Here is a 22,370-nt window from a genome sequence, read left to right as displayed (position 1 = left end):
GCCTGTTAGAAGAAGGCGCCCCTTGATGGGGAGGCCAACGCTAGGGTCCCACAAGGAGGGACTTGCTGGGGTCAGAGCAGTCGGAGAGTGAAAAGGCTCTTTGGCAGGTGGTGAGCTCCCTGTCACGAGTTGTGTGAGCAGATGGCCCCTCTGGCTCTTGGCTCCTTAATTCTTGCTGACCCACCATCTCCGTGGCTCTGGCTGAGGCACACCCTTCCTGCTCCCTTGGAGACACCGGCACTGCCCCCAGGACCACCTGGCTCCCCTAGAGGCTGGGCCACTGAGGGTCATCCAGCTTCTGGGGCTTGAAGGGCCCCACTTCTCCCTGATTGGGCCCCTTGGCTGCATCCCCCGGCTGGACCATCCCACCTGCCTCCTGCCTGGCCTCCCAGGACGGCCCCCTCCAGCCTCCTTCCACTCTGGCATCCACTGCTCAGCCTCCAACGTGGGCCTCTCCTCCTCTAATGCCGCCCATGGCTCCCTTCACCTGTGGGTCAAGGTCCAGCTTCTCAGCCTGGCATTCAGTGTCCTCAGTGACCTGATCAGAGTTCTCCTCCTGGTTCCCCATCCTCCCCCAGCTGCGTGGAGCTGTTCCCCGGGCCCTCCTCCCTCCTGCGCTGTCCTTGGCCCCGTGGGGCACCTCAGAGGGTGGCCTGGCCCCAGCCCCTCATCTTGGGGTGCTCTCTGCCAGAGATGGAGACAGCCTGGTGTGCAGACAGATCCTAGCTTCTGATCTGGATTGCCAAGTCCCTGCCAAGAGCCCCTCTGAGCCTCAGTTTCCCCATTGATGAACGAGGATTGCTATTATCTTGCCTCGAAGGCTTGCTGGGAACAAATGGACATGACACCCACCTACGTGGGGCTGCCAGGCACACAGGCCTGCTCCCTCCCACTCTGCGGGCCTGCCTGCCTTGGTCTCCTGAGTGACCGGCCGCTGCTGGGCTGGGCCTCTGGCCTCCGGCCGGCTCTCCGGCTCCTCGGGTGCCAGCCCAGGCTGGGCAGGCTGACTCATGCGGAGGAGCGTGGGCGCACGCAGTGGTTCCACTCTGTGGCTGCTATTTATAGCTCCCAGGCCAGGCTCTTGGCCTCGGGAGCCAGGAGGCCAGGCCCCAGAGTCCCCTCCTCACTCTCCCGGGGGCACGGGGCCCAAACCTCCACCGAAGGGAGCCCCCAAACTAGGACGGCAGTACCCCCTCCCCGTGGCCGCCTAGGAGAGCCTGGCCTTCGTGAGCGTGTGTGTGTGTGTGTGCACGTGTGTTGGGAATGGCCAGCTCCGCCCACTCTGGAAACGGAGGCCCAGAGAAGGGAAGCAGGTCTTCGGAGGCAGCCCAGCTGGGAAGAGGCCGAGCTGAGGCTGGAACTTGGTCCATCAGGCTCTGAAGCCACAACCCAGCCTTCTTGCTGTCCCTGGCTGTCTGGGGGCCTGGCCCAGGGACCCGCACCTGGCCTTCGGCCGTGCCTGTTCTGCAGAAGTCCTCTCGAACGCAAGGGACAGGCGTTCACCCGCACATCCCAGCTGCCCGCCTGGGCTCCTTGCAGCCTGTGGGACTTCTCCCCGCCCCAGGGGTCCTGGTGGGGCCACCCTGGTGTCACTTATCCCCCCGCCACACTCCCGGTCCAGCACGGCTGCCCTGGTGCAAGGAAGGCGGCTGGGTCGCATCCTCTGCACTCTCTGTGCCCCGGGATTCACGCCATCACTCTGGCCAAGCAGTGGCTGGACACACCAGCCTCTCACAGGTGTGGTCTGGCCACACGGGTTTTTTGTTTGCTTTTAAGTTTGGTGTCAACATTTAAAAATAAGATCATTTGTCGAAGCTCAGTGTGCTTTGAAAAACGAACGGGCTGACGTGTCTGAGCCCAAATTCTGCCCATCAGCGTCTGTGGGAGGTGGACCCCAGCCCGGGGTGGAGGGCGCTGGTTCCCCGCCAAAGCCACCTGCCTAACCCAGGGAGGCGGGCTGGGGCTTCCCCTTAATGGATACACCCCTGTGACGCGGGGGTCTTTCTGCAGAGAGCCAGGGCAGCTTCTATCAGGACTGTGACACACAGAAAGACCTCAGGGCCTTTGCAGGGGCTGCTCACTCTGCCGGAAAAGCTCTTCCCCCATTTTCTTGTGACTCGAATGTGGCCCCTCGAGATTTCCTCCCCGACCATGCTGCTAAAACAGTCTGTCTCCCTTCATCTTGCTGTTTTGTCTTCAGGGTGTTTATTGTGACCTGATATTGTGTTATGTGTTCCTGTGTCATCTGTCTCCTCACCAGGATGTGAGCTGCCCTACGTGGCAGTGGGTCTCACTCGGGGTGACTCTGCCCCCAGGGGACACTGGGACATGTCTGGGGACATCTGTGGTTGTCACACTGAGGGTGCTCCTGACATCGATGGCTGGGGGCCAGGGATGCTGCTCAACCCCCTACAGTGCCCAGGACGGCCCCCCACAGAGAGTGACCCGGCCCTCGTGTCAGCACTGCCGGGGTGAGGGGGGAGCCCTGGAGCGGAGCTGTGGATCTCAAACGTGTCCCCAGACCAGCAACGTCAGCATCACCTAAGGTTTGGTAGAAATGCAGATTCTCAGGCCCCACCCGCCAGTCAGGAATGCTGCTTACGTCCTACGTGGCACAGGACGGCCTCGGATGTCCACAGTGCCGGGGGAGAGACCCTGTTCTAGGGGCCTGCACCAGCTCAGAGGGAGGCCCAGCCGGCCCCTCGAGGCAGAGGGCCCGCCGACCGTGGTGGCCGTTTCCTTTGATCTAAATGCAGCACCTCAGTGGCACCTCCCATGCACTGAGGAAGTGGGGGCTCTGAACTGCCCACCTGCCCGACCCGGTCCTCTCCTGCCAGGCTGAGCACACGGCAATCACTTCGGCCCTCGGCCAGAACACCGCAGCCTGCCAGGTCAGCAGTTCCTGGGGGTGGCAGGGACAGAGGGGGTCTCCCTGCTCCAGCCCAGTCTGGCCTCAGCACCCTGAGAACTGGAGAAGAGTTCTAGGGTCTTCACAGAACACCCCCCACGCCCTGCAGTGTCCAGGCCCTCCCCGCCTGCAGGTGTCTCTCGGAAGGTCTGATGGACCATCAGTGGCTTTGTCCCGAAGCTGACGGACACTCAGGGCGGCCATGGGTGGGACGGGGGGATGCACGGCCCCCTCTCCCGGGCAGGGCTGAGGGTCCCAGCTGGTGGCCAGGGCAGGTCTGAAGGCGCCACTGGCTGGGTGACACCATCCCCTCCGTTGTTGCCTGCTTTTGGGGGCCGAAAGATGCAGACAGACGGGGAACCGTTGCTCCCCCTCCCCGCCCCGCACTAATAACTTCTCCTCCAGAATCGCAAACAGCAGACAACAGAAGCGCGACACGCTGTTATTACGGTTGATTCAATCCGCGGGGCCCCGGTGCCGCCTCCTAATTTTCTCCTCTTTTGTCTCCAGATCCAGGAGGGGACTCGGTCGACTCCATCCAGCTGTCGCCTGTGCCGGGGGGGCCCCCTCGCTGAGCAGACTGCAGAGGGCGGCGGGTCAGTCAGGGCTTCCTGGTGGAGGTGACACTCCAGCAGGCTCGGCCAAGGAAGAAGGCAAGGCCTGAGTTAACGCTCCCACATGCAGAGCTCTGAACGGCGCCCCACCCCGTGCACCCCCACAATCGGACCCACCCGAAGCCTGGCTGGGCAGAGCCAAGAAGCCCAGCCGAGCAAGTGGCCAGGGGTGACCTTGTCCCAGGCAGGAGCATCCGAACAAAGGTGGTGTTTGGTGTTTGTGCTCCAAGTTTTTTTTATTTTTTTATTATTTTTTTTTGCTGAGGAAGACCGGCCCTGAGCTAACATCTATTGCCAATCCTCCTCCTTTTCCCCCCTTTTTCTCCCCAAAACCCCAGTAGATAGTTGTATGTCATAGTTGCACATCCTTCTAGTTGCTGTACATGGGACGCGGCCTCAGCATGGCTGGAGAAGCGGTGCGTCGGTGCGCGCCCGGGATCTGAACCCAGGCCACTGGTATCAGAGTGCGAGCACTTAACAGCTAAGCCACCGGGCCGGCCCCTCGAAGTTTTTTTAAACAGAGCTGTTTGTGCTTTTTGGGGGCGATCGTGTCCAAGCTGTGCCTGGGCGTGGCCGTGAGCATTGAACACTGAATCAGCTGGCATTGCCCTCCCTCTCCTCCCTCCGTCTGTCTCTGTCTCTTCGGCCCAGACTCTCGAAACGAACTGGCCCCTGTCTGCGACCCATCATCACTCCCTGTGAATTAGGGGAGATTTCGCCCCCTCGGCACTGTGGACATCAGGGTGGGCCACTCTCGGTGGGGGACCATCCTGGGCACTGTGGGGGGTTGAGGAGCATCCCCCGCCCCACCCACTCGATGCCAGGAGCACCCCCAGTGTGACAACCACAGATGTCCCCAGACGTGGCCCAGGGTCCTCTGGGGGCAGAATTGCCTGGAAAGAGAACCAGAGTTAGCAAAAGACCCCTGAGAAGGAGGAACATCTGCTTCCACAGGCCACGCGACATTTCCTCGACGTGGCACATTTGCACGGAGCTGGACGAAGCCTTTCGTGGCCGACATCCAGTTTTGTGGCGGGGGCTGGTCCAGGGCCCCAGGTGGTGACCAACCCGCAGGCTTATTCACGCCGAACCCCCTGTCACCACTTGTCCTGTGTCAGAGCCGGCGGGGTATGGAGCGGCTGAGCTGGCCTCAGAAGACGCTGGTCTAGGCCGGACTCGCCACCACTGGCCGGGGACCTCAGCAGTGAGCTTGGCTTCTGTTGGGTGGGACGACCACTCTCCTTCTTACCCCAATGTGGAGACGTTCTGATCCTCCCCCAAAGTGGGGAAAGCCGATCAGAGCCGGCCAGAGACACCATCACCCCTGCGGCTGGCTGAGCCATAGTGGCTTCTTGAAGCAGATCCCAGGGCTGACCTTTGCTCCTCGACCACAGCAGACAGGAGGGGCGGCCAGAGGTGGCCTCGGGGAGCTGGCGGGGCAGCCTGTATCCTCTCCTACACACGGCCTCTCCCCGAGCCTCTCGGGTCCCACTGTCCTCATGGGGCCTGGAAGCAGGTTTGCTGGGGCTGGTGGGACCCTTGGGAAGGAGGGGCAGCCGGGAGCGGGCTGGCAGACCTGAGACGGGGCGGGCGGCAGGCAGACGGGGCGGCATCTGAGGATGCTGGGAACCGCAGCGGGGATTTCTATCAGGGGCTGGCAGAGGTCTTCCACGAGACGTGGCGGCGCTCTTCCTGAGCCTGCTGACAGGAAGCCGGCTCAGAGTGAGGGGGACGACATGGCCTTGGAGGCTTCACTAGAGGGAAGGAGGAGTGTGGGGATGTCCCCAGGGCCACCCCAGGGAGCTGAAGGCTGGCAGGATGGGGATCCTGCCGTGTGTGTGCTTTGGGTGGTGATGGGGGTCCAGAGCTGGGGACTCCTGGGGCAGGCTGCCCTGCCCCCACGTGTGGTCTCTGCCACATTTGGGGGACAGGGGCCCTGAACCTTCCTGTGTGGGACCCCCGATGCCTCCACCCTGTCCCCCGCCCAGCCCCATCCCACTGGCCACATCCCCCTAGCTGAAGGCAGGTTTTGGAATCTGGTTGCTCCACGGCAACCCGCCCACCGGGGCAAAGGCCGACGTGGTGGAACCTTCCGGTTCCCGGCAGAGTGAAGTGGGGGCAGGCAGAGGCCGGCAACGCTGGGTTTAGGACAGAGCAGAGACGATGTTTCCACACCCACGGGGGTCGTTTTCCCGGCACGGGGACAGGGTCAGGCCACGCAGGGTTTAGAAGGGTCCCCGGTAAGAGATTCAGACAGAAGTTCCTGGAAACGGGCCTGATGCTTCCAACAGCGCTGGGGTGGGGGCCCCACAGAGTGGAAACGGGGGGTGTCTCAGACACGCCTCCCTGCTCCCCCAGACTCTCGTAGCAACACCTAAGGACGCCAGGCCATGGTGACGGTCACGTCCCCTCGTGCCTGGCGGAGCCAAGCGGGCAGCAGCAGGCTGGCCCCTGGGGCGCCCACCCTGGGACAAGCAATTAGCTGCCCCTGGAGCTCCCAGCCTGGCCGGAGAGATGGACTGGAGGCCTCGCTGAGCTCAGGGCTCCTTGAGGGGAGCTTGAACGGCCCCACTGCAGCAGTGTCTTCCTGGCGTGGGGGGTGGTGGGCCGTGAGTGGGGCGCAGGAAGGAATTGGGATTCTAGAAGGGTGTGCAGCTGGGCCCTGGTGCCTGCAGCCGAGTGAGGAAGCAGGAACAGCACGAGTAAGGAGCTAACCCTACAGCCCGGGACAGAGGTGGGAGAGGCGGAGGCTGCGAGAACCCAGCCCAGGCCCCCGGGCCCCACTCCCTCCTGCCGAGCCTCCCTGGCTTCGAGCAGACACAGCCGAATCCCCAGGGAGAGGCTCTCGCCCCGGCTCATTCCCGGAGGCACGCGGCCGGGTTGCCCCAACCACAGGCGGCTAACGAGGGGTTGCCACGGAGCTGGGCCGAGGCTTTGCGCCAGCCCGGCACGCGGGTGTTAGTCCCCCGCGCCCTCTGGGGCCGCGAGCATCTTCATTTGCTTGTGTCTGGCGGGGAATCGCCTGCCCCACGGCCTGCGGGAGGCCGTCTTGCTCTGGAGACCCCGGCTGCACACGGGGCTGGGAACCGATGGCCAAGCTGCGCCCCGGCCCTGCCCGCATGTCTCTCGGGCCCGTGGGCCCCCGCTCCCAGGAAACTGAGATGAACAACCTCCCCAGCCAGGGGGGCCGCGCCAGGAGGCAGGGAAGAAGAGGGTGGTCCTGGGGTACCCGGACCCTGCCTGTCCCCCAGGAGACACTGCCTCAGGCGGCAGGAGCTACAGAGCTGCCACGTCTAGCTGTGGCACCGAGGCTCCACGCTGGTGGCTCCTTCTAGAAACTGTCCGGGGCGTCGGGTTATAGTGACTAGAACCTCTAATACAGCCGGCTGCCACATGCAGCACCTTCCTCAGGGCTCGGAGGGGAGGCTGCGGGGTCGGCCACGGAGCCGGGGGTCAGAGGACCGAGGCCTCGTCCTCAGCTGGGGCTGTGCGGGGGAGGGGAGGGCCTCGGCCTGACCCCATCCAGACGCCCAGCCCCACCGCCCGTGAGAGTCACCAGATCCCCACGCCCGAGGTTGACGTGGCCACACAGCTTTGGTGAATACTTTTAAGAGCAGTATTTTTCAAAGCAGTAACAGTCCCCCGAGGCTCGGGCTGTAGGATGTGGGGCACGGCCCGGTCCTGGGGGGCCCCTTTGTGCTCAGGCGGTGCCCGGGGCCTGAACCCCCGCCTCGAGGGGGCGCGGGGCTGGGGGACCGGGCCTGTGTCCGGGGCTCCTGGCGAGCTCCCGCCGGGCGGGGGCGACCACGACGGCGACGGGCCGCTCACCACTTGAGGAAAACCATGCCAGCCAGCACGGCGTAACCGAGCACCAGGAAGAGGACCTTGAGCAGACGGTCGCTCTTCTCCTCCAGCTCCTTCCCCAGGATCTCGAAGAAGGTGACAAAGAGGAACGTGCCGCCCGCCAGGCCCTGCAGCAGCACCGAGGCCACGCTGCTGGCCACGCCCTGTGCGCTCTCGATGCCCAGGCCGACGCCGATGCCCAGGGGGATCATGGCGCTCACGGTGACAGCCAGCTTGGCCGCGTCCCACAGGGACATGGAGCTCCGGGCCATGCTGATGCCCAGGGCCACGGCCACCAGCGTCTCGTGGATGGCCACGCCCACGAACAGGCTGACCACCTTCTCGCCGTCCTCCTGCAGGCCCAGGGCCAGGCCCTCGAAGACGGAGTGGGCCGCCAGGGCGAAGACCAGGCTGAGGAGGCGCAGCGGGCTGGAGCGCGACAGCTCCTGGACACTCAGCCCGTGGCTGTGGGCCTGGGGCTCCCCGTAGAGCGCGCGGCCCCGCGCGCCCCCCATGAAGGGGCTCTCGTACTCTGAGTCGCTGCCGGCATCCGAGCCGGCGTTGAAGGTCTCCAGGTCGATGAAGGACGGCTTCTCCTTGCGGAAGGTCAGGATGAGCTGCTCGAGGAAGACGGTCAGGAAGAAGCCCAGCATGACGATGGTCTCGGCCAGCGGGTAGTCCGTGCTGATGTGCCCGAGACTCAGAACTTTCTGGAGCTGGGGCAGAGGATGCGAGAGAGAGAGAGAAAAGGAGAGAGAGAGAGAGAGGGGTTCAGAGGCAGGGCGGCCGGGACCCCCGCCACCAATGCAACAGGGTCCCTCAGATGTCACCGGTCGATGAGCAAAGCACAGAAATCCCCAATTCATACGAGAAGTTTAAAAAAAGGAGAGAGGGAGGCGGGTTCACTCTCCAGGGGTTAAAAACAACCCTGTTACGAAGGGAATCACGAGGCCTCAGTTACATCCACTACATCCACCAACCAGTTCTAAAACCCCGCAGCGGGCTCAACTGTGGCCCCAAGAGATCTGCCCACCCGGAACCTCAGAATGTGATTTATTTGGAAGAAGGGTCTTTGGAGATATAATTAAGGTGTTATGGGCTGAACTGTGTCCCCTCCAAAAAAAAAAATTCATATATTGAAGTCTCTCAACCCCCAGTGCCTCAAAAGTAACCATATTTGGAGACGGGTCTCTAAAGAGGTGACTTGGTTAAAATGAGGCCATTATGGTGGGCCTTCGTCCAACAGGACTGGTGTCCTTAGGAGAGGAAGAGTCACCGGGGACCACCGTGTGGAGAGGCAGCAAGAGGGCGGCCGTCTGCGAGGCGAGGAGAGAGGCCTCAGCAGGACCCAGCCCTGCCGGCACCCTGATCTGGGACGTCCGGCCTCCAGCACTGACGGCAACCAGCTCTCCCGGCCCCAAGGCCTGTGCGGGGTTTGCTTCCATATCGCACAAGGCGGGCTCTCTTCCAGAGGTCTCCCCATCCCTTGGACCTCCTGGGATAAGGTGCTGAGAAGGAATATGAGGCTGCCTGGCACGTTTGGCCACCCCCATCAGATCCCTCGAGCCAGCGCCGTCCAATAGAACTTTCTGGATGATGGAAACGTTTTCTATCGGTGCTGTCTGATACGGAAGCCACTAGCCACGCGTGGCTCATGAGGACTTGAACAGTGGCCTGCGTGGCTGAGGACGGGCATGCTGAATTGTGCTTCAGTTTAAGTCACTGAAACTTGACCAGCCAGGTACAGCAAGTGGCTGCCATACTGGACAGCAGGGCCCGGGTTAATTTTCCCTGGACTCATAAGGATGTTTGCACACACACAGCTCGTTCCGGCCCTGGGGCATCAGAGCGTGCCGTGGGCTCTGTCCAGAATGTTCCTGCTTCAGTCTTACAGCTGGTTGATGCTCATGCTTTGTAATCTCCAAGTACCCTCCCTAAACCAGGGGCCCCCACGCTCCGCTCACAGTACTGTCTTCTTTCCCCTCAAGGCTTCATTACAGCCTGTGAACACACACACACACACACACAGCAGTTCTCACCCGGGGAGGGGCCCTGCCCCTCCAGGGGACACTTGCCACGTCTGGAGACATTCTGGTTGTCATGACTTGTGGGGGTGCTGTTGACACTGGGGTGGGGCCGTCCTGGGCGCTGTGGGGGGTTGAGCAGCATCCCTGGCCCCACCCACTCGATGCCAGGAGCACCCCCAGTGTGACAACCACGGATGTCCCCAGATGTAGCCCAGTGTCCCCTGGGGGGCAGAGTTGCCCCGGGATGAGACTCTGCTGCAGCAGACGGCCGTGTTTCCGTGGAGAAGCCATTTCATTCATTCGCTAAACATCTCATGGAGGCCTCCCTGTGCCAGCCGGGAAAACAGCAGCTGGTGAGAAGCATGAGCTTCTCCCAAAGGGATAAACACGGATCAGGAAAGACGAGGCCGACACACAAAAGCCATCGACTGCGGTGCCGTTCTCCAAGAGGCGCCTGGTTGAGGCTGGGGGAGTGGGGGCGCCGGGAGGGGGGACCTGACCCTCTGGGGCGAGGGAAGCCCCTGGAGCAGCTGGGGAAGGACCCGGCCTGAACGTCAGCAGCGCCAGGGCTGGGAAAGCCTGCCCTGCAGTGTTACCAGCACACAGTACGAGATTCCTGTGCTGTGTAACGAAGGGACACAGGCTCAGCAGCACAAAACAACACAAACACATCTTCTCAGGGTTCTGAGCGTCAGAAATCCAGGCGTGGGTGAAAGAAGCACACGGCCACGTTGGGGAGGCCCCCGTGGCCAGGAACCGAGGGCAGCCCCCAGCCAACAGCCAGGGAGAAACCAGGCCCTTGGTCTGATGACCAGCAAGCGATTGAACCTGGCTCACAACACATGCGCTCAGGAGCCGCTCCAGCCCCAGGTGAACCCTGAGTGAGACCACGGCCCAGCAGACACCTCGGTGCTGCCTGATGAGAGCCAGGAGCAGAGGACCCAGCTAAGCAAGGCCCAGAATCCTCACCCACAGAAACCGTGAGATGATAAACCTGTGTTGTTTTCAGACGCCGAGTCTGGTACAATTTGTTACGCAGCAGTAGCTAGCTGATACAGGAGCTGAAGAGAGGCCACAGTCGCCAGCTTCAGGACAAAGTACACGCTCGCCGGGGTGGGCTGTCTGGTCAGGTAACGATGGACGAACCACCAGTTGGGAACCCCAGGTCTAGTTCAAACCCCTTGTTTACCAGCTAAGGCCCAGAGAGGAGAAGCCACCAACTCATGGTCACACAGCAAATTCATTTTCTACTTGAGCTCCCCCATGAGCTCAGTGTCGGCACTGAAAAAGCATCAGAGAGCCTTGGTCATAAGGGGCCCAGGGCTGCTGCTGCCACCCAGGCAGCCCTTACCTTGTCCCTCACGGCGGGCAGTAAAGCATTAAAGCACGTGGCCAGGAAGACCCCGCCTCCAAAGGTGTTGCAGAGCGAGAGGATCTTTTTCGAGCGATGGGCCTTCTCAAAATCCGTCTCGATGATCTTCACGGGGAGCAGGGCGCCCAGAAGCATGAAGAAGAACACGCCCACCATGCAAAGGATTTTGGCCACCAGCAGTTTCATCATGGCTGCTCCAGGCACCGCAGGGCCAAACCACGTGCGGGTGACGCTCCCGTCCCGCCGCGTGCTACCGGGCCCCACCTCGCGGCCGGGGGCTCATGCCTCAGTCCAGACGCTGCGAACACCAGGGGCAACCACGTCAGCTGTTGGAGCATCTGCCCGGCTCCAGTGACCAAGCCCGCCACCCCCAGGACTTCACCCCCTTCCAGGCCTGGCACAGTCATGGCTGCCTGCAGACTGCGCTGTCCAATACAGCAGTCACTAGGTGTCTGTTTAAATTAATTTAAATGAAATAAAATGTAAAATCCAGCTCCTCCATCGCCCTACCCATATCTCAAGCGTTCAGTAGCCACCATATGGGACAGCACAAACAGAACATTTCCGTCGTTGCAGAATGTTCTCTGGGGTGGTGCCGCCTCACTGGGTTCTCACTGCCCGTACGTGAAATCCAAACGCTTCATCCTGAGAGGAAGGCTCTGCACCAACCGCTCCTGCTTCATCTCACCCCACTCTGGCCTTTGTGGTCCCTGGATGTGCCAAGCCCCAGGGCCTTTGCACAGGTTGTTCTCTCCCACGACCTTCCAATGATGTCTCATCTTTCGGGTCACTGCCTCCCAGACCCCTGGGAAGAGCCTCCCCTGGCCGATCCCTGCCCTATGCCGTATAACTTGTACCCACCGCGAGGCCTGGTGCAGAACAGAAGCTCCGTGACCGCTGGCTGAACGAACAGACGGGCTGAAGCATGTGGATCTCTTTATGTGACTCAATGATCCAAACCAGAGCAGATTTCGCCCTGGACCCAAGAATGTCACTGTTAGTACAAAGGACTTCGGCTGCTTCCGCCCTTAGGTTCCCCCAGCCTCCCAGTTCTCACTGCCCGCGCCCCCATGACACGGAACCCTTCGGGTCTCAGCTCAGATGTCACCAGTCGGAGAGGCCTCTCCCTCGCTTCCCTGCCATTATTTATGGAGAACGACCTGATTTAAAGCCCCTGAATGTCCCCACTCGCTCTAGGCTGCGACCTCCGCGGAGGCAAGAGTCTGTCTTCCCCAGCCCACAGCCAGGTACACAGTAGGGGCCCAATAAATGCCTGCTGGGTGTCCGGATGCCCCAGTCTGTGGGTTGGGGGGTGAGGGCGGCCTGGACGCTCTCACCCCGGGGGCAGATGGGGCCGGGCAGAGGAGGGGGCGGGCTCATTCATTCATTCATTCTGCACGTATTGAGCGCCTGCTGTATGCCCCGCGCTGCACCCGGCGCCCCGCGGAGGGCGAGGCCGACCCGGTCCCGCCCGAGAGGGGACACCCCGCGCTCTGCCGGGGGAGCCGGATGCAGATCTCGCCGACAACAGCCCCCGGCCCGGCCCGCACTTACCTCCGCCGGGCCCCGCCGGCGCCGCCGCCGCTCAACCGCCCCGCGGTCTCGACCCCACCGCCGCCTCCCGGCCGGCGCGCCGCGGCCCACGCCCCGCCCACGCCCCTGCCCATTGGCCGCCCCGAGCGCCGCGGGCCGAGCGCGCCACGCCATTGGCTATCGCAGCCGCTACTCATCCTGCGACTCCACCTCTCCTACCTGCACGGGAAAGGAGTTTCCTCCCGCTGAGCGGCGGGTACAGCCTCCAGGCGGCTCCCTCCGGAAACTCCGACCTTAGAAGAAGGGTTCCGGGAGGGTTTGGCTCCCAGAGCTGTCCAGGGGCGTCAGGTGCTGAATCCCGCGCTGGGCCTTTGGCGCGAAACGCGAGCCTGACCTGGGCGCATCCTCGCTGCTGATGCCCTGCCCGTCGGCTTAAGAAGCAGATTCATCGGTTCAGCATATCGGCCTGCTATGTGCCAGGGCCTTTTCTAGGAGAACATCTGTGGGCAAAACAAAGATCTCCTGCCTTTTGGACCTTCTAAGAGCAGACATGGAAAATAATCAATAAACATAATAAGTGATGGAATTTTGTCTGAAGGTGACAAGTGCTCTGGATTAATAGAGCCCAGTAAGGGTTATCGGGAATGCTGAGTGGTGGGCTGCTATTTTAAATATGATGCTTGAATAGACCTCATGGAGAAAGAGATATTTAGATGCTCAAATAGACCCCATCGAGAAAGAGATATTTGAGCAAAGACTTGAACATGGAGAAGTTGGGCAAGGGGATATATGGAGGCAGAGCGTTCCATGCAGAAGAACTGAGAGTGTGAAGGCCCCAAGGCATGGGTACAAGAAAGCCAGTGTGGCCAAACCCAGTCAGGCCGGGAAGTGTATGTGGAGACGGGGGAGTTAGATCGTGAAGGGCCTTGGAGGGCATTGAAAGGACTTTGAGGGACATGGAGATCCATTGCCGAGTTTTCGTCAAAGATGTGACAGATCCAACATATTTTAACAGAATCGTTTGGTTATTGTGTCGATACTGTAGATAGCTCAAGATGAAGACTGAAAATTGACTATTGATATTTTTTAGCTGGGGAGAAGGGAACATTCAAAAAAGAAAAGCTTGTTCCACTGCCCCATAAAAGCAACCAGAATTAGGAAGGAGGAGACTGTATTCATTTGTTAATTAAGATCTTGTCAGCCTACCATGAGCCAGGCATGGGGAGAGACGCTAAGAATAAAGTGGAGAATGCTCCAACGTGGATGGACCTGGAGGACACGATGCTCAGTGACACGAGCCAGACACAGGAGGACAGACACTGTGTGATCCCCTCACAGGAGGCCCCTAGAGGAGTCACATCCACAGAGACAGAAAGTGGATGGTGGGGCCAGGGGCTGGGGGAGGGGAGGGGAGTCAGTGTGTCATGGGGACAGAGTCTCAGTTTGTGAAGATGGAAAGTTCTGGAAATGAATGGTGGGGATGGTTGCACAACAATGTGAGTGTGCTTCATGCCACTGAGCTGTGCACTTAAAATGGGTAAAATGGTAAACTTAATGTTATGTATATTTCACCACAATTTAAAAATGTTTTTAATAAAATGGAGCAAAAAGCAAAGCCCATGCCCTCACAGTTTACAGTCTACAGGGAGAGACAAGTATTAATGAAATAATAACGTAGTGCAGTAGGCAGACTTCTAAGATGCTTCCGAATGATCCCCACATCCTAGTATTCATGCCCTGGTGTAGTTCACTCTCTGTGAGTGTGAGCTGGACCTGGTGACTTGATTCTAACAAATAGAATATGTCAAAATGACGGGATGGCATTTCCATGATTTGGTTACAAAAACCGTGAGTTCTGTCTTGCTGGCACAACTCTCTCTATGCCTTTTCAGCTTGCATACTTTGATGAAGCAAGCTGCGATGTTGGAGAGGCTCCCATAACCAGGAACCGAGGGTGACCTCCAGCCAACGGTCAGCAAGAAACTGAGACCTTCAGTGCAAGAGCCTGTAAGGAACTGAATCCTGCCAACAACCACATGAGCGATCTTGGAAGGGGGTCCTGCCCCAGTCGGGCCTTCAGATGACTGATGCCCAGTGGACACCTTGATTGCAGCCTTTGAGAGACCCTGAAGCTAAGGATCCAGCCCAGTGCACCTGGATTCCTGATCCACAGAAACTCCGAGATACTAAATGTTGTGTTGCAGGCCACTAAGCTTTGGGGTAATTTGTTATGCAGCCAAAGATAACTAATACACATCCCTAGAGGGAAAACTATAGGTTGTACTAATTGCCACTAATTAAAAAGAGAAAGAGAGTTCTGTGCGAATTAACCAAATAAAGTATGGTGAGAAATGGCGGCAGCAGAGAGGGTGCTTGAGGCAAAGGGAGAAAAGAGCTTGCCGTATTTGAGGAACTGGAAAGCCAGGCTGGCTCAATGTTAGTGAGCAATGGGGAGGTGAGAGGTTAGAGACAATCCTATAGACCGTGTGAAGGAATTCAGATTGTACCATAACTGCAATGATTCACTGAAGAGTTTTAAGCAGGTGAGGGTTGTGATCCAAGTTATGTTTTAAGGTTCTTCTGACTCCTGTGTCCAGAAAGGCTGAATTTCTGGGGAGCCAGAGGGGAAGCAAGGAGACCAGTTAAGAGTCCTTTGGGCAAGAACTAGTGCTGGTTTAGATGAGGGCATTGGCAGGGGTGATCCAGGGCAGTGGACGAATCTGAGAAATATCTTGGAGGCTGAACGGGCAGAACCTGGCCCTGGTTCGTCTGTGTGGGTTGCAGGAGTGGGAGGCATCAGGATGACTTCTAGTTTTCTGGTTCGAGCAATTGGATGGATGCTGGCGTTGCTCACTAAAATAGGAAAAGCTGGAGAAGGCACAGATGTCAGAGGTGTCGAAAGACTGAGTTCGGCTTTGCAGAGGTCAAGTACGTGATGTCTATGAATTCCTAACATTTGACGCCGCTGTCTGCCTGCTTCGTTAGAAGCACGAAATATGTGTCAGCTATTTTTATTATCAGACACAAAGTGACTTGACTCTTTTTCTGGTTTCTGTAATTCACAAGAACAACAGCAACAAAAAAGGTCATTTGTAATAATAGCACGCCAGGTAAATGCCCACAGGATGACTCCCTCCTCTAGGAGAATTCATAATGTGCAGTATTTATTCATAATTATTTAGAGAATGAGAAGGAGTTGCGTAAGCTTTGGTCTTTTATTCATTCGAGACATATTTTTGAAAGCCTCCTAGACTCCAAGACCTATGTATAAGCAGATGTTTTCAGCACATGAGAGAAGACATACCAACAAATTTGACGACATTGAATATTTCAGAAATCTTCCAGAGTAAAGACACTATGAATGGGCTTAAGAGATAAGTGACAGACAAGAGGAAATGTTGGTAACAGGTGAGACAGAACACTTGATAAAGAACAAGCATCCTAAAATAAAAATGGGAAGGGAGATCAATGACAATTCACAGGAGAACAAATACAAAAGGTGAATAAACACAAGATGCTCGATCCATACAGCTCATCATGGAACTATGAAATAAAACCATTTTAGCAGCTTTACTGAGGTGTAATTGACATGCAATAAGCCACACGTATTTAAAGTGTACAGTTAGATAGATTTTGACGTATGTAGATGCCTGTGAAAGCATCCTCACAATAATGTACAGCTGGCTTTTCCCCTTTGGTGCAGAAAAGAGTTAACACAGCAGACCTCAGACTCCTATCCTCAGACAGGCCAGATTGCCAGGCTGGCCCCCGGTGGCACCTGGGACTGGACTCCGGGGGCTCCCCGGCCCTAAACTGTCTGTGCACACACGAGGTCTACACCGAGCACCTGCTCTCCTCCTGGGTCTGGACTCTCATCTGTGCCGGGCAGACGCCCTGTGTGACCCAAGTGTGAACCCTGGGCCTGGGTCTCTGAGCCCCTTGAGACAGCACCTCACACGCGCTGTCACATCTGGTTTGGGGGAATTAGGCACGTCCTGTGGGACTCCCCTGGGAGAGGACTCTGGAAGCTTCTGCCTGGTCTCCCCATCCCTGCCCCACGTGCCTTTCCTCTGCTCATTTTGCTTCGTGTCCTTTCTCTGTATAAACCACGGCCAAGAGGACGAGCACTGCTGAGTCCTGGGGTCCTCCTGGCAAATCCCCGCACCTGGGGGTCTTGGAACTCTGGACACACCTTTGTAATGTGCAGCACTTGTTTTTTCTTGTAGTTGTCTCAAATGATGGTTTTAATTAGTGTTCTCCTGATGTCTAATGAAATTGAGCCCTTTTTCGTATACATATTTGCCAATTGTACATCCTGTTTTTCGAAATGTCTTTCTAAGTGTTTTGCCCATTTAAAAAATTAGGCTATCTCTGTTTTGCTCATTGATTTGTAGGAGTACTTTATGTTTTTGTCAACTATATATTGTGAATGCCTTTACTCACTCAATGGCTCACGTTTTCCTTCTCTTTTAATGTGGTCTAATTTGTTGATTTTAAAAAAAAATTATGGTTAGAGCCTGTATTAGTCAAGGTTCTCCAGAGAACCATATTTATTTTAAAGAATTGGCTCAGGAGATGGTGGGGGCTGGCAAGTCTGAAATCTGCAGGGCAGGCCAGCAGCTGGAGACCAAGGAAGAGTTGATGTTGCAGCTCAAGTCCCAAGGCAGTCTGGAGGCAGAATTCCCTCTTCTTCGGGGGGACCTCAGTCTTTTCTCTTAAAGGCTTCAACTGATTAGATGCGGCCCACCCACTTTATGGAGGTTATCGGCTTTACTCAAAGTCAACTGATTTAAATGTTAATCTCATCTAAAAAATACCTTCCCACTAACATCTAGACTGGTGTTTGACTAAATATGTGGGTACCATGGTCTAGCCAAGTGGACACACAAAATTAACCATTACAGTGGTTTTTGTGTTCTCTTTAAGAAAATTTTGCCCACCCATAATCATAATCTATATTTTCTTCTACAATCTTTATGGTTTCACGTTTCATAGACTCCATTTGTATACATTTCAAAAACAGGTGAAACTAACCCCCGCTATTAGGCACTGGGGCAGTGTTGCCCTTCGGGGTGGTAATGAGTGGAGGGGGCATGATGGGGGCTGCTCAGGTTCTGTTCTTGGCCTGGGTGCCAATGACATGGGTGTCCCCTTTGTGAAAACTCATTAAGCTGTTTGCTTATAATTTGTGCACTTTTGTGCATGTATGCTACACGTTGATAAACAGTCTGAGAAGCACAATAATAAAAGAGAGGGAATAAAGAATGGAGTCCCTCAGGCCAGCCCTGGTGGGCTTAGTGGTTAAGTTTGGTGCACTCTGCTTCAGCGGCCTGGGTTCGGTTCCCGGGCGCGGACCTACACCGTTTGTCAGTGGCCATGCTGTGACGGTGTCCCACATACAAAACAGAGGAAGACTGGCAACAGATGTTAGCTCAGGGCGAATCTTCCTCAGATTCAAAAAGGAAAAAAAGAATGGACTCCCCAAGTCTACATGAGTTTACAAAGAACTGGGATCAGCCGTGAGCTGAGCAGAATTTGTGGTTTGCACCCTCCAACCTCACCACTGGAGGGATGCATTTTCTTTGACCCTATATCGCATCGGGCAACTCAGGATGGTGGCCCCATCACAGCCCAGCGCCTGGCAGAACGTCCCCAGCTGGGAGGATTTCTCATTCTGAAAAGAAAAACAGCTCAAAAAGCACAACGCCGATCTCTAGGACGGGGGCGTTTCTAGGCTCGAGCCCAGGCGGTTTCAGGATCAGATGTAGTTGTTTCTGGTCCTGATGCTGCGCACCGGCCCCCAGGGATGCAGGGGGCAGCACCCAGGAGGCCCCGGCGCTGGTGCGCCACCTGGTGGCCTCGGCTTCTCATGCTTGAGGGCCACATCCCAAGAGATTGGTTTTTGCTCCAACTTGGAAGTAATTGATTTTGCAAGATGAAAAGGTGGGGAAGATGACTCAGTTTTGGGTTTTCACGTTACCCAGGCTGGGGTGAAATCTTTGCTGCGACGATACAGGGACACTCTAGAGCCAGTGAGCAAATTAGTTTTGCCGCTGGCAAAACGGTTTGGGACATTTATTTATGTGGGACATACATCTAGGGTCTTCTGTGTGCTGATAATACTGCAGGGTAGGGCCTCTCTCTCCCCGTCGGTACTACTGACATTCGGGGCTGTCCTGGGCGCCGTAGAGGGTTGAGCAGCATCCCTGGCCCCCACCCACTCGATGCCAGGAGCGCCCCAAGTCGTGAGGACCACAGATGTCCCCAGACATGGCCTGGTGTCCCCTGGGGGCAGAACCGCCCCCAGTTGAGAGCTGTGCTTCTGTGACAGAGAGAGACACACTTTCTTTCTTCCTCGTTGCTTCTTTGTGGGACTTAACCCGGGTGGGGTTTGCGGTCTAGCCCCTGGGAATGACGTGGGGAGGGTGCGGAGATGGAGAGAACAGAGTCTTCTTAACTCCATCTACGGTAACAGCAGCTGCCTTACATCTCAAGGCTCAACCTACTCCTGGAAGTTTTTCCAAGTCACGACTTATGCTAAATCCATGTTTAATTGCTGTTTTTTTTTTTGCTCAGTGCACCTCTGACGAGAATATTCAGAAATCTCCTATTTTTGACTCGTGTGGGATCGAGCAGTAATTATCCATGACACACTTCTCATCGAGTCACATAGAGAAGCCACTGGCTCCTGGGATGAGATGTTGACAGCTACTCCTGTTTTTTTTTTCCTTCCCCACTCTGCTAGTGGTGCCACCCCAGAAAGTTTCTGGGTCTCTCCTGAGCACTTAACTGTGTTTGGGGGAAATTTGGAAGAGGTTCTGCAGGGCCTCCAAGTGACCAATACACAGGATGGGAGGGACGGAATGGAGATCATCTGGGAAGATCTAAGAGACATACGTAGATGCTTCTGGAATGCATGGCTCATGTTCATGTGCCCACCAATGTTTCTCAAAGTGGGGTTCTCCCAACAGGTGCGTAACAGTCACCTGGGCTGCTTCCTTAAGATGCAGAACTAGAGGGGTTGGCTAAATAAGCCGAGGAGAGCTCAGAGACAGGACAGGAGTTCTCAGACCCTGCAGGGTGTTGGGCAGCATCCCTGGCCCCCACCCACTCGATGCCAGGAGCACCCCTCAGTCCTGACATCCACGAATGTCCCCAGATACTGCCCAGTGTCCCCTGGGGGGCAAGACTGCCCCTGTTGACAATCGCCGCCCTAGAAGAATTGTCCGAGTCTCCGGGGGTGGGATGCAGGTGTCGGTGTTAAAGGTCGTCAGAGCATTTCAACGGGCAGCCCAGGTGGGGACCACTTAATCCTCCCCTCTGTGCTGGGGGCCACCAGTCCATCCTTGCTAATCACAGACAAGGAGGAAACAGGCTTAACCGGCAGCATGAAGCGTTTAGATTTTGCCAAAAGCACTTTCTAGAAGGTTTGTAAGACCTTAGAATGATGCCGGAGTTTCCCTCTTCATTCTGAAGAATTCCCACTGGAAGTGACTGACAGAAATAGGGAGCCACATGGAGACGAGGGGTGCGGGTTCACTAAAGACCGAAGATGCCCAGACTCTCACCAGACCCGGGACCTGGTGATTCACAACCGCTCCTCCATTCTCGGCCCTTTGAACGTGACGGCCCCCTTCACAGAGGCTGTCAAGGCGATCAGGTCACTTCTGGTTGGTAGCAGAGACAGACAGCTGGAGGATTCGGCTAAGCTCGAGCCTGTGGCGGCAGACAAGCTGTAAGGTACCCCCAATGACCCCCACCTCCTGGTGGTCACCGTCTGCATAATCCCCTCCTGTTGGGTGTGGGGGCCCCCGTGACTCACTTCCAACCCACAGGGTAAAGCGAAGGTGATGAAGGTTGTTCCCGTGATTGCGTTACGTTACGGAAGATTCTGTCTTGCTAGCCAACTCCCTCTAGAGGCTCCCTTGCCATTGCTGGCTTTGATGAAGTGGCCGTGTTGGGAGTTGTGGAGAGAGCTAAATAATGACGCCAGAGATGTCCCCGTCCTAATCTCCAGAACCTGTGGATATGTCACCTTCGTGGCAAAAGGGACTTTGCAGAGGTCATTAAGTTAAGGATCCTGAGATGGGAGATGATCCTGGATTACCTGGGTGGGCCCGACGTCTTCACAAGGGTCTTTATAAGAGGGAGGCAGAGGGAGATTTGACACAGGACGGAAGGCCATGTGAAGACGGACGCAGAGACGGGAGCGATGTAGCCACAAACCAAAGGGCGCTGGCACCAGCAGAAGCTGGATGAGGCAAAGGAGGGCTTCTCCCCTAGAAGCTCCGGAGGGAGCACAGCCCTGCGACACCTTGATTTGGGGCCTGAGAAACTGATTTCAGGCTTCTGGCTTCCAGAACTATGAGAGGATAAATGTATATTGTTTTAAGCCACCAAATTTGTAGTAATTTGTTGCAGCAGCCCCAGGAAATGAATAGAGGAGGCTTGGGTGGTGAGGAGCTGCAGGCCTCTTGTAGGAGCTGAGGGAGGGCAGCCTCCAGACAACTGCCAGAGGGAGGCTGGGGGCCTCAGTCCTACAACCATAAGAACTGAACTCTGCCAACGACCTAGATGAGCTCTGAAGAGGACCCTTCCCCAGTCGGGCCTCAGATGAGAATGCAGCCCTGGCTGGGACCTCGACAGCAGCCTGCTGAGACCTGAGCAGAGGACCCAGCTGAGCTGCACTCAGATTTCTGACCCATAGAAACTGGAAAGTTATCAATGTGTGATGTTTTAAGCCACTGAGTTTATGGTGACTTGTGACATGGCAACAGATAAGTAACATAGAGCCTTTAACGGGATTTGACGTGAAGGCTGGTGTATTGGAAAGCAAACAGGATTTCTGGAGCCTGGTATGTAACACGCTTTCCATCCGGGCCTGTGGATTCAGGATGAAAATCCTCACTTTGAAGACTGGGAGGAAAGGTACTAACGCGCCTGGCACACAGTGGGTGGTCATTAAATGGTGACTTGTTTGAGGAAGATGTGGCTCATTGATGTCCCTGCCACTTACAATATTACCTACAAAACACTTTATTTTTATGAGTAGTTGTTAAAAGCTTCCTGGATGATTCAAATGTTTAGCCAGGGTTAAGATCCAGTTCCTATATTATTCGGCTATGAAGAGGAGCGAAGCCCTGACACAGCCACACCGTGGACGGACCTCGAACACACGATGCTCAGTGAGAGAACCAGACACAGAAGGACACACGGTGTGTGATTCCATTGATGTGAAATGTCCAGAACAGGCACATCCACAGACAGAAAGTGGGTTCCTGGTTGTCAGGGGCTGGGGGAAGTGGATGGGGAAGGACTGCTCATGGAAAGGGGGTTTTTGGCATGATGGAATGTTCTGGAATTAGTGGTCATGGTTGCACAACTCTGTGAATGTACTAAAAACCACTGAACGTACAATTTTAAATGGCGGGTTTTATGTTATGTGAATTATCTCAGTTTAAAAAACTGAACCATTTCCTTATGCATGTAGCTGGAGCTACACAAATGCGTTTCCTGCATTGATTTGGTGGTTCTCAAAGCTTAATGTGTGTAGAAATCACTGAGCGATTTTGTGGAAACGCCAATGGGAACCCTGGGATCCTGTCTCCCTGACCAGCCCCAGTGGGGGGCGGCCCATACTGCTGACCCACCCTCGGCACCTGGAGTAACAAGGCAGGTGAGGACAGCAGGAAGCTCCCACACCCGCCAGCAGCACGGAGGACGGTTCCTTTCTCCTCCTTGATGGTCCTTTCCCTATTGGCCATCGTCCAATGGGGAAGAAACAGCAAAGCAGTCTGTGCAGGAGACAGCAGTTCAAGGTCACTGGAAGCGAAACACAACCCCACTGAGACCCACACAGGCCGCGGCCGAAGGAAGTGGGTAGGTTTTTGGCTTCCTGCTGGAAGGGTCAAAGGTGTTTCCAGTGCCCAGTGGCCAGCTGGGGGCCGAGTACAGGTCCTGATGGCCCCTCATCGCCTACACCACCCATGGTGGCTTCTGGAAACTGGAGAAGGCAAGGGATGGATTCTCCCCTGGGGCCTCCAGCTGGAAGCAGCCTTGGTGACTGTGATTTT

At 56.6% G+C, this 22,370-nt stretch overlaps 1 protein-coding gene across 1 annotated transcript; it reads right to left on the bottom strand.

The window, feature by feature from the left end:
• Nucleotides 1-7,124: 7,124 nt before the first annotated feature.
• On the bottom strand, nt 7,125-12,393 carry SLC39A3 (solute carrier family 39 member 3). The gene is made up of 4 exons (XM_014796063.2): nt 12,319-12,393; nt 11,626-11,740; nt 10,744-11,062; nt 7,125-8,081 (listed from the first exon to the last, which is right to left on the bottom strand). Exons 3-4 carry the CDS (start codon nt 10,951-10,953, stop codon nt 7,347-7,349), a joined length of 945 nt encoding a protein of 314 aa, XP_014651549.1. The 5' UTR covers nt 10,954-11,062; nt 11,626-11,740; nt 12,319-12,393; the 3' UTR covers nt 7,125-7,346.
• Between the last annotated feature and the right edge of the window lie 9,977 nt (nt 12,394-22,370).

This window comes from Ceratotherium simum, chromosome 39, assembly GCF_057802395.1.
Source record: "Ceratotherium simum simum isolate JZ-2026a chromosome 39, ASM5780239v1, whole genome shotgun sequence".
Lineage (NCBI taxonomy): Eukaryota > Metazoa > Chordata > Mammalia > Perissodactyla > Rhinocerotidae > Ceratotherium > Ceratotherium simum.
Note: the sequence above shows the minus strand (reverse complement) of the source record. Positions and strands in the feature narration are given on the sequence as shown.

Bases quoted from the DNA above. Each gene is read 5' to 3' on its own strand.
- SLC39A3 (XM_014796063.2), bottom strand. From the start codon at position 10,953: ATGATGAAACTGCTGGTGGCCAAAATCCTTTGCATGGTGGGCGTGTTC. The intron at 8,082-10,743 runs GTAAGGGCTGCC...CCTCTGCCCCAG, and splicing joins TGCCCGCCGTGAGGGACAAG to CTCCAGAAAGTTCTGAGTCT.